At 65.5% G+C, this 10669-nt stretch overlaps 1 protein-coding gene and 1 pseudogene across 1 annotated transcript; both read right to left on the bottom strand.

Moving 5' to 3' along the window:
• Nucleotides 1-774: 774 nt before the first annotated feature.
• Nucleotides 775-2794, bottom strand: LOC122471878 (serine protease 29-like). Its single transcript, XM_043561069.1, has 5 exons — nt 2718-2794; nt 2329-2509; nt 1922-2187; nt 1270-1436; nt 775-1193 (listed from the first exon to the last, which is right to left on the bottom strand). Exons 1-5 carry the CDS (start codon nt 2776-2778, stop codon nt 1029-1031), a joined length of 840 nt encoding a protein of 279 aa, XP_043417004.1. The 5' UTR covers nt 2779-2794; the 3' UTR covers nt 775-1028.
• A 2757-nt stretch (nt 2795-5551) lies between these two features.
• On the bottom strand, nt 5552-7976 carry LOC122471880 (annotated as a pseudogene).
• Nucleotides 7977-10669: the final 2693 nt, after the last annotated feature.

The raw sequence follows: 10669 nt of genomic DNA, 5'->3' as shown, positions 1-10669 counted from the left end.
CGCCCTGGTCCTGCTGCAGCCTGTGTGGCCCAGAGCTGGCCACTTAGTGCCAGGGGGCAGCATCCACGGGGCACAAGTGGTAGGGACAGCCATAGCTGCAGGTGCCCAGAAGGAGCAGGTGGGGCCTGCCACGGAGCCTGCCCCTCAGCTCCTCCCTCCTCCCTCCTCCCACCTCCCTCATCCGTTCTGCACAGCAGGTGAATGGGCCCTCCCTGCCCCACCCCAGGCCCGGCACATGGGCTCAGGGCACCCCCTAACCCTGCAGCGCACACACATCATGGCTCTGGGGCACCGTGGCCTCCAGCCCCTCACCCGGCTGCCTACCGGGCAATTCTCCCCGGCTGCTGCCCAGCACCTGGAGCTCATACCCAACTCCCCCTGGGAGCCAGCGAAGACCCTCACCTGAAGGTACCCAGATGGGCAAGCACGTCCCTAAAGGGGAGGACATATTGGCATCATATCCAGGTCACTTTTGCGTGGCAACTGGTTAATTCCCAGAACAGACCTTGCCTTAAGAGAGAAGTGGGATGGACAGATGGATGGTTGGAAGGATGGGGGATGGAAGGAGGGATGGATGCAAGGTTGGAACCATGTGGTGGCCTCTGGTGCAGGACAGAGCTGGGGGCTGTGGCCACAGAGTGGAGCCAACCCTGAGATCCTCACTCTCCCTTGCCAAGCCTGGCAGGATACCAGCCCCAACGCGGCCCCTGTACCTTGGGGCTGGCCGACATGCTCCCACGGAGAGCCCACTCCACAAAGACTGACCGCACTCTGGTCATTCCTCAAGCTCTTTAATTTGACAGACAGCACAGCGAGGCACCCTGGGCCCCAGGGACTTCCCGCCCTCCCACTGGCATCTTCTTGCTCCTTCCCCCAGCAGTCAGGGAAGTCCCGGACACTGAGGAGGCCAGAAGCGAAGGCGGAGCCCAGGCCAGGGACGGGGGCGCAGAGGCTGAAGCAGCAGGCTCTGGGGGGAGGAAGGCATCTCTCCTCCGGGCCCCGCCGGGCGGATGGCCAGCAGGCCCTGGTCAGAGGCCCCTCCTGATTTGCTGCGTGATCCAGGGCACGTACGTCTGGACGCGAGCGTAGACCCCGGGACGGTTTCTCACGGCACAGCTCTCGCCCCAGCTGACCACTCCCACCAAGTGCCAAGCACCCGTCGTCTTGCAGACCAGAGGGCCTCCGGAGTCGCCCTGAGGAAGGAGAGACAGCACTGAGCCCCGGCTGGCCTCCAGCGCGGGGTGGGGGCCGGGATGGGCTGGGACTCACCTGGCAGGAGTCCCGGCCCTCGGTCCCCGCACACAGCATGTCGTCCTGGATGATCCTCCTGCCCGCCAAGCGGTGGCTGGTGGCGTTGTGGTACTGCTGGTCACAGACGGCGTTCTCTACCAGGCTCACCGCCACCTCCTGCAGATGGTAGGGTGGAGGCAGCCTCTCTGGGGGAGAGACGTGACCGGAGGCTGGAGCATGGCCCCCACTGTCGGCCGCGAGCCTGCGTTCCCGCCCGGATCGCCACCGTGGGGACCCCAGGGTGCAGGGTTCCCATCTGCCTCTAAATTCCTAACACCCGGAAGGTGGATTCTGCCTTTAGTTCGAAGGACCGGAAAGAAAATGGGGGTGGGGGGGATGAGGGTTTCTGCCCGCCTTCCCAATGTCTTCCTATAAGTTGGGAAAAAACTAAGAATATGAATTTCCTCGTCACACTGTTGGGTCCCGAGCTCAGTTGTGCTTAGGGACCCTCCAGCCTCTGGGGTCGGATCTCCCGATTGGGACACACACGGGGTGGGGTGGGGGAGGGTGTCGGAAGGCGATTCCTTTCCAGAACCTGCAGCCGCCCACCCGCCAGGACTTCTCCGTGTGGCCAGGTTGGGAAATGCCTCGCGCGGCCCCGAACCCCTCCCAACCCCCACCCCGTACACACGGTGCACCGTGACGGTGCCCCAGCCGGTCACCCAGCACTCGTCCTCTGGGGTGACTTCAAGCAGGGCCGACGGGAGCTTGACAGGCCTGACGTTAGCCGTGTATTTCACAGAGTGTGACAGCTGGAGCAGGGCCACGTCCGCACCCAGATGGGCGTAGATGTAGTCGGGGTGGACGATGACGCGGGTCACATTCAGCAGCGTCCTCCCCCCGTAGAGGTACACGTCCCCGGCATGGATGCGGTAGGCTGCCGGGTCGGCGTCCTTCCTGGGGTCGCAAAGAAGCCACGGAGGCGGGTCCTTCGAGGGCGGCCCCCTCCGCCCCGCGGGTAGGCTGAACCCTGCCTGGAGCCCGGATTCCCACACCTCCTGATTCTCCCAGAGCTGGACGGCAGCGAGCGGGACTCACCGGGCGATGCAGTGGGCGGCGGTCAGCACCCACTGGGGGTGGATGAGGGAGCCCCCGCAGATGTGCACCCACGAGGCCCAGTTATAATTGTAGACTTTCAGGCTGACCTGCCACGGCCACTTCCCCTGGGGGGCACTGTGGCCCCCGACGATGCCCACCAGCTCGTTTTCAGGGAGGGAGGCTGGGAAGCAACATGAGGGCAGAGGGAGGCCCGGAAGCAATATGAGGGGGGAGGGAGGCCGGGCCTCGGGCCGGGGCGGAGCCCCGTCCCCACCTAGGCCTCCCCAGAGGGCACAACAGGCAGCCCCAAGGCCCCCCAGTGACTGGAACTGGAGACGAGGTTACAGGAGCCTCTGGGAAGGGACGACCCCCGTGGGGTCAGGACTCACCTGGGCTCCCCGCAAGGCAAGTCCCCGAGAAGAAGGGGGTCAGAAGCAACAGCCACAGCATCTGCAAAGAGAGAGGGCATGGAGGGACAGCTCAGGGCCGGAGGGGGCCAGGGGCCTCTGCAGCCGTGTGAGAGGGGACAGCACCCCTACCTTGCCAGGCTCCACGGGTCTGTGCTCTGGGGGCTCCCGAGGTCCTTTATCTTTTGGCCACAGGAAGTAGGCGGGGGCTTGGGCATCATTCCATTCGGGGAGGCGGTGGGGGTGGAGGATGGGGAAGAAAGGCAGCCGGGTGTCAGGCAGAGCGTGTGCAGGGGGGTGGGGAGCCGGTTCCCCATCACACACCCCCCGGGAGGCCAGACTCCCACCCTGGCCGCCCACCCCCGGCTGACTGCTTCTCATGACACGTCTGAGCACCAGAGGCTGCAGAGCCCGTGGCAGGCCCGGCCCGGGGCCCTGTCCACCCACCCTGCCCCGCTTCCAGCCAGTGCAGTCACGTCTCTTCCCCGCGTTGGCCCGGCCGTCAGGGCCACCGAGGGACCCCCGCACGTGGCGCAGCGCCCCCGTCCCCGGGGCTCCGCCCCATCCTGAGTGGACAAACCCGGCTTCAAAGCCCCTGCCCCTCTGCCCCCCTTCCTCATCGGGAGCAAGCCGCGTCTCCCCTTCCTCAGCCCTTGTCAGAGCCCCTGGCCCCTGAGCTCCAAGCTCAGAAGAGCCTCTATGGTCGGTGGTGACGGTGATTCGTGCCCCAGGAACCTGGGGGAGGTGACCAGGAAGGTGGCACACCTTGACCTGGAGCCACCTCCAAGTGGGGACAGAAGGACAGAGGTCCACGATAGCAGCCCCGAGCTGGGGGGCCCAGCCCAGCCCTGCTTGTCGAGGGCACGTGGGCACAGGGCAATGGAGTGCACACAGTGAGCCCAGGGGACCCCAGGAGGCAAGCTTGGGTGGGGAAGTCTGGGTCCGCCATCCTGGAGAGCCCCACGCTAAGCATGGCTGGATGTCAGCAAACAGGAGTCCGAGCAGCCCAGCCCCCGAGGCCGGCCACCCAGAACCCGTCAGAGAAAGCGTGGCCTCCAGCGTCTGGGCAGAGGAGAGGGAGAACGTGGGTCCCCGAGGGAAATCGGCCGGCAAGGGAGGCCTGGAAGGAGGGCGCTCTCGAGGGGACAGGACTGCCCCTCCTCACACCCTCCTGCCTCTGGCCCGGTGCCCACCCCGGGGACCCCCACCACAGCGTGAGGGGTGACCCCGGGGCCGCGAACGAGCACCAACCGTGTGGCTTTCTGCGTCGGCTGTGAGGACCGGGCCCCTCATCTCCAGGAGACGGGCCTCAGCCCACCGTCCCTTGGCCATCCTGGCTCCAGCAGCTAAGCGACCGGGCCGTGGGGGTGGGACACCTGGTCGCTTTGATACGGTCGGGACTGGACCACCAAGAGAAGGCTCAGCGATGGAAGCAGAGGAAGGATGGGGTCCGCGCGGCCAGGGGCCACATAACCGTCAACACCGAGGCCACAAGGTCGAGTCCAGGACCGTGGACAAGACGCCTGGTTCAGGGATATCGTGGGGTAAAGGATGTGGCTGCCCAGGCTGGTTGCAAAAGCCCTTCGTTGGGCAAAAGACCGGGCAGAGGGTCCTGGCATGGGCGCCGGCGTCTCAGAGGGAGCCTGGAGGGGGAAGGCCCTTCAGTGCCACGTTTCTCCCGCGGCCCCGCTGGCGGGCTGGTGCTTGGGCACAAACCAGCGGAGCGAACACGAGTGACCCGGCTTTGGAGAGACCTGGAGGCCCTCGTGCCTGCTCCGGGAGCCCTCACCGAGAGTGTCGCTTCGGGGGATCAAATCTGGCCTCACGCAGCAAAGCCCGGCGTCCCTCGTGACGAGGACCCTGCCCTTCCAGGATGGGAAGACGGTTGCCCAGGGCCATTTTGATGGAGCCCTCGACATGCCACCAGCTATAGGAGCTTAAAACCCACTTTGACGTGGCTTCTAAAAACAAGGAAGCTTCATATTCCTCCAACGTGAGAGTACCTTTGTTTTTAATTACGAAGATAATGTAAGAGACGCAGGCTACAAAAAATCATCGGAAAGTAGACAGTCTGGCTGACCTCCTGCTCGCAGTGGCCACTGTGGCCGCCCACGGTCACTCCCACACACGGGCGCCTGTAGGCCAGAGGGGCAGCCAGGATGCCGCTGGGCAGGCGTCCCCTTCAGCCCCGCCCATCTGGAGACAAAGACATCATTTTTCACGACCTGCCACCCTTGGCTGTGTGGGTCTAGGGTAACTTACGGAAACAATTCTCCGTGGACATTTAGGTGGCTTCCAATTATTTGCTGTGACCACAATGACAAGTTGGCCGGTGCCAGCTCCTGTCCGGAGTCTCCCGTGACTGTGGCCCCAACCCTCCCCCCCGCGCGCACGCGGCGTGTCCCCAAGTCTATCACCGCTGGGCATCTTTATGTGGCCATGTGGCCCTCCTTGCTGCATTTCAAGTCCTTGCTGCACATCTACCCCCCTCCGGACCCCAAGGTGGAGGAAGGCAAGGTCGGTTCCCCTGTAACCCCGGGCGGTGCCCCCCCCCCCGACATTGCTGGGATGAATGAATGAGATCCCAAGGATGATTCCGCCCTCTGCAGACTCGCAAACACCCTCCTTTAGGACGGAGTGCGCTGCGGGCAGGATGGCACAGGGGATGGCCGCCCGGGGTTGGGGGAGAGTCTCGGACCCCCATCCTCTGCCTGCCCGAGCCCCCGCCACCACTCTGGGATCCCAGACAGGATGGCTGGGCCCCCCAGCTCTGCAGCCACCCCCACCTCAAAGACCACTCGACCACCAGCCTGTTCACCAAGACAGTTTAATGAGACAAGCACACCAGCCCCGTCGGGGCCTCCACCCTGCCCGTCCCCACTGGCGGGGAAGGATGGGGCCGAGGGAGGGGGCAGGGGAGGGGAGGGCTGAAGCCGCAGGGAGGGGAGGGGAGTGGCGCGGAAGGCTCGCTCTGGGGAGGTGACGCGGCAGAAGAAGCGCCGTCCTGCGCCGTCCTGCAGCCTGGGCTCACCGGCGCCTCCGCAGCTGTTGTCGGATCAAGTCCACGTGGCTCTGGACGTGTGTGAAGACGGCGGGCAGCTCGTACATGGAGCAGCCGATGCCCCAGCTGACCACGCCCACCTGGACCCACGTGCCTTTCTTCTTGCAGACCAAGGGGCCCCCGGAGTCCCCCTGCGGGGAGAGGGGGCGGTCACGCGGCACGTCGGAGGGGGGGCGAGGCCGGGAGGAGACCCGCGGCCTGCGGCCTGAGCGCCTCACCATGCAGGGACCGCGGCCCTGAGTGCCGGCACACAGCATGTCCTCCGGGATGACCTTGCCATTGGCTCTGGTGTGCAGGAACCTCCGGTAACCTTGCTCACAGGCCCCCTCCTCTTCCAGTGGGATTTGCACCTGCTGCAGGCGGTAGGGGGGGCCTCAGCGGCTCTGGGGTGGAAAGGAGGAGTCAGGAAATGGAGGCGCGGAGGCGGCTGTCCCCGCCGCGCCCCCGTCGCCCCCATTGGCACAGACCAGTCGGCGCTGCCCACACCGCCAGGGCTGGACACAGAGAGGAGCCCCAGACTATGGGCCCGGGCGACGTCTGCCGACTCCTCCCGCTGTCACGAATGGGCTCAGATTCCATAAACACACAGTGGGTTGAAGAGTGTCCCTCAAAAACTCACGCTCACCCCGACCTTCAGAATTTGACCTTACGTGGAAATAGTCTTTGCGGACGTAATCAAGCGGAAATGAGGTCGCACTGGATGCAGGGGGGGGCCCTAAGTCCAGTGGCTGGTGTCCCCGCGCGAGGACAGGCAGGGGGATTTGAGCCTCAGAGAAGGCGGGTCAAGGGACCAGAGGGGGGTGGGCACAGCTGAGGATGAGCCCGAAGCAGGGGGAGGCAAGGAGGGCTCCCCTGCTAAGGCTTCTGGAAGGAACCACCCCTGCCAACAGTTCCATTTTGGACTCTGGCCCCCAGACTGTGAGAGAATACATTTCTGTCATTTGAAGTCCCCCTGTGTGCGGTCCTTTATACGGTGGCCCCAGGACACCGATACGCCAGGCACCCAGGTCCTTCGTTTTCGCGGACCCACACCTCCAACGTCATTCCGCCATCTGAAAACCACGGGAGTCTGAGAGGAGCAGGTTTGGGTCCGGGCTCCCTGGGCTGACTGTCGCATCCGGCAGATTCTTTGACCCATCAGGCCCGGTTCCTTCACACAAACCCAAAGTCACAGGGCCCTCGTGGCCACCTGCCCACCCGCACCTGGGAGACAGGTGGCTGGAAAGGGAGTTTCCTTCTTCCCCGTGTATTCCTGACCTGAACCTTCCCCCCCACCCGCGGCCCAACCCAGACCCAGACGGCGGCGGGAAAGATCTGGAACTTGCCGGCTCCCCTCCGGGACCCGACCCCCCCAGGCATTCTCACCGAAGTAGAAGCCCCTGCCCCAGCCTGTCAGCCAACACTCGTCCTCCGGGCTGAAATCCAGGCTCTGCAGGGGCAGGGTGACCGGCCGAGTCCTGCTGGACATTCTCACGGGGGTGGCCAGCTTCAGCAGGGCCAGGTCAAACCCCAGAAAGGCAGCGATGTAGTCGGGGTGGACGATGACGCCGCTCACGTTCAACAGCGTCCTGCCCCCCGTACAGATACACGTTGCCGGCGTGGATCCGGTAGGCTGATGGGTCGGCGTCTTTCCTGGGGGAGGCGGACCCCAGGCCCCACTTGGTCAGGGGCACGACCCCGAGGGAGCCCCAGTCTCTGCGTCAGCCCCCTTCCCCCACCCCCCATCCAGTGGGGGGGGGGGGTTGGGCCCGCAGCGGGACTCACCGGTCGATGCAGTGGGCGGCGGTCAGCACCCACTGGGGGTGGACGAGGGAGCCCCCGCAGATGTGCACCCAGGAGGCCCAGTGGTAAACGTAGACTCTCAGGCTGACCTGCCACGGCCACTTCCCCTGGGGGGCACTGTGACCCCCCACGATGCCCACCAACTCCCTCTCGGGGGCAGGCGCTGGGGGAACAATGGGCAGGGGTCGGTGACGCGGCTGCGCCCTCCCGCAGACCCCAGGTGACTTCTGGGCCGTCCTCACATAGGTCAGAGGGTTGGCGGGCCGGGGACCGGGGTGGGGAGGGCACTGTGCCAGGTTAGGACTCACCTGGGATTTCGGGCACAGAGGCCCCCAGGCAGGGGAGGGACAGGAACAGCAGCCACAGCATCTGCAGGGGAAGGAGGGGAGGGCCCGAGTGAGATGACCAGGGCCAGCCCCCAGGGTCTGGAAAGCCAGCCCGGAGTGTCCGACCTCAGCCTCCTCACCTGGATGGATGGTCGCAAAGCCCTCCTCCCCAGCCCTCCCTGGGAGTCCCTTTATCTTCCTTTGGAAGGAAGCAGGTGGGGTCTGGTCAGACACACCCCGCCACCTCAGGTGGCAGGGGAGCCCCTGCGGTGACTGGAGTTGGCCGTTGGGGCCCCATCCCCACCTCTCGCCCCCTGCATCCCCCCCCCCCTGCTGGGCCCGCACAGCTCCTGGGAGAGACCAACTGGGCGCCTGCCAGGCCCGCGCGTCTCAACCCGGCCGTTGCACGAGTCTGGTGACATTTTTAGTTGTCAGACTACAGGGCTCTTCCGGCGCGGAGGCCCGGACCCCACGACGCCCCCCGAGGCGCAGGGCCATCAGCCCTCGTGCCCCGTGTCCAGGTGGACGTGGCCCTGGCCCAGGCTCGGCCATGCTGGTGGCCAGCCCCGGAGGCCTGGCACTCAGGTGTCCTCGGCGGGCGCAGAAGCGGCGGCCCAGTGGCCATCACAGCAGCTCAGGGCCCAGCCGGGTCACCCTCCGGAGCACAGCTCCTACCCCGGGGCCAGGAACCCCTTCTCGCTGTCCACCAAACTGCGGCTTCAGGCAGGGGGAGAGGGGATGGCGGTGGGATCGCAGACAGCTGGGGACTGCGTCTCCCGAAGACAGACCCCACCGCCTGTGCCCCCCTTGCTGCCCAGCCACACCTGGGGTTCAGGTCGCCTCAGGGAGGGAGGCTAGGACATCTCTCTGGAACAGGAGTCTTACTTTCCATGGGGATTGTAGTGTGTGTGTGTGTGTGTGTGTGTGCGCGTGTGGGCCTGTATGTGTATATGTGTGTGTGCGAGCGTGTGTGTGTTAACGTGTGTGAGCATGCGTGCGTGCATGTGTGAGCGTGCGTGCATGTGAGCGCGCATGCATGTGAGCGCGCGCGCGCCTGCGTGCGCGAGCGTGTGCACGCGCACGCACGGACGTGCGCGTGCGTGTGAGCGTGCCTGCATGCGCGAGCGTGTGTGTGTGTGTGTGTGTTTGTGTGCGCGCATGCGTGCAGGAGCGTGCGCTAACATACCGTGTGTGTGAGCCTCTCCCTGAGGAGCGGGTCTCCCTGGGAAGCCCCGGCGGTGCTCCCCGCAGACCTTCCCGCGGGCACAGGGTCCCGTGGGGGAGGAGGCAGGCAGGGAGGCTGGACCTGCGGCTACAGGAGCCCCTGTGCCGCGACGAGAGAAGCCTCAGGGGGACACACGGGGAAAACAGGCCTGGAGGCTTGCTTCTCACAGACCCCTGGGGCCATGGCCACAGGAGGAGGGGGTGCGGAGCGTGCAGTGCATCAGGCTGGGGCGCAGAATGTGCCCTGAGACTCCAGACCAGACCTGCTGCCCTCCGGGAAGGCGCGGCAGCAGCCCATCAGGATAAAGGCCATGCGTGTGCAGAGAGCAAGATGCGGGAACACGGTCCACCGGGGGCGGCCATGGGCTACGGTCACCAGACACGGGGCCTGTGGCCTTCTGGATGCCTGGGACTCCTGGACACCTGGGCACCTGGAAGCCCGGAAGCCTGGGCACCTGGAAGCCCGGATGCCTGAGACTCCTGAGCACCTGGACGCCTGGGACAGCAGGAGGAGCCCCGGGTGCAGGTGAGTTCCGGGAAGGGGTGGCCTGAGCTGGTCCTGTGCAGAGGCTGTGATATTGGTCCTCACGGGATGGGAGAAGCCTAGATCCGTCTTTTGTCTTTACTCTGTGCCTACCTGGAGTCAGGGCGAGGTCTGAGGACATTGGGCATTTTCACCCAGACCGGGCTGGGGAAGTTGGCCAGCTCAGCGTCCTGGCCGGAAGGGCTCCCACAGGACGTCCGACTGGAGGAGAAAGAGAAATAAACCTGGGGCCACGCAGCAGGATGGTGGGTTGAATAGTGTTCACATCCTAACCCTGGGTACCTGTGAACGTGACCTCACTGGAAACTGAGTCTTTGCGACGTAACTGAACTGAGGATCTTGAGGTGAGATCATCTTGGATTCAGGGTGGACCCTACATCGGCCGTAAAGGACAAGGGAGGGGGGAGGTTTGGGACAGGGGGCGCGGGAGAGGAGGCGCCCAGCGACAGTGGAGACAGGGCTGGAGGGTGGCGACCACGAGCCCCAGATGCCCAGGAGGGAGCCTTCCTGCCACGCTCGGGGTAGTTCCGCTTCTGGCCCCAGACCTCCAGAGAGTCACCTGCCATGTGAGCGCACTCTGAGCGGCGGCCCGGGAAAGTAGCACAGGCTCCGAGGCCAACGCCAGCGACGCTTCCTGTTTGTTCACATTAAGTGTTTGCGGCCAGCGGGTGCGCTCCCCGCCGAAAATGAATTTCCAGCCGGAAGGGACCCTGGAACTGGGCGGGGGGCAGGGGGCTGCAGGCGAGGTGAGGCGCCCACATGTCTCCTGCCGAGAGGGACCTCGAGTTCACGGTCGACGGTTGTGGGCGTGCGTCCTGCTGGTGCCTGTGAGAGGGTGGCCACCGCCTGTCTCCCTCATCCTCCCGGACCCAACGCCAGGGCACAGAGGGGCAGAGACGGCGAGGCGGGCGGCGGGCGGCACGTTCCCCCAGCGAGCCCCTCGGAACCACGGAAGCCAGGGACACGGACGGCATCCACACGAGGAACTTTGTAAGGG

Source organism: Prionailurus bengalensis, chromosome E3 (genome assembly GCF_016509475.1).
Source record: "Prionailurus bengalensis isolate Pbe53 chromosome E3, Fcat_Pben_1.1_paternal_pri, whole genome shotgun sequence".
NCBI lineage: Eukaryota > Metazoa > Chordata > Mammalia > Carnivora > Felidae > Prionailurus > Prionailurus bengalensis.
The sequence above is the reverse complement of the archived record's forward strand: the minus strand, read 5'-3'. Positions and strand labels throughout refer to the sequence as shown.

Excerpts from the sequence above, each read along its gene's own strand:
- LOC122471878 (XM_043561069.1), bottom strand. The coding sequence starts at position 2,778 with ATGCTGTGGCTGTTGCTTCTGACCCCCTTCTTCTCGGGGACTTGCCTT. Across the intron at positions 2,510-2,717 it reads TTGCCTTGCGGGGAGCCCAG|CCTCCCTCCCTGAAAACGAG; the intron begins GTGAGTCCTGAC and ends GTTGCTTCCCAG. Across the intron at positions 1,437-1,921 it reads GGGCACCGTCACGGTGCACC|AGAGGCTGCCTCCACCCTAC; the intron begins GTGTGTACGGGG and ends TCTCTCCCCCAG.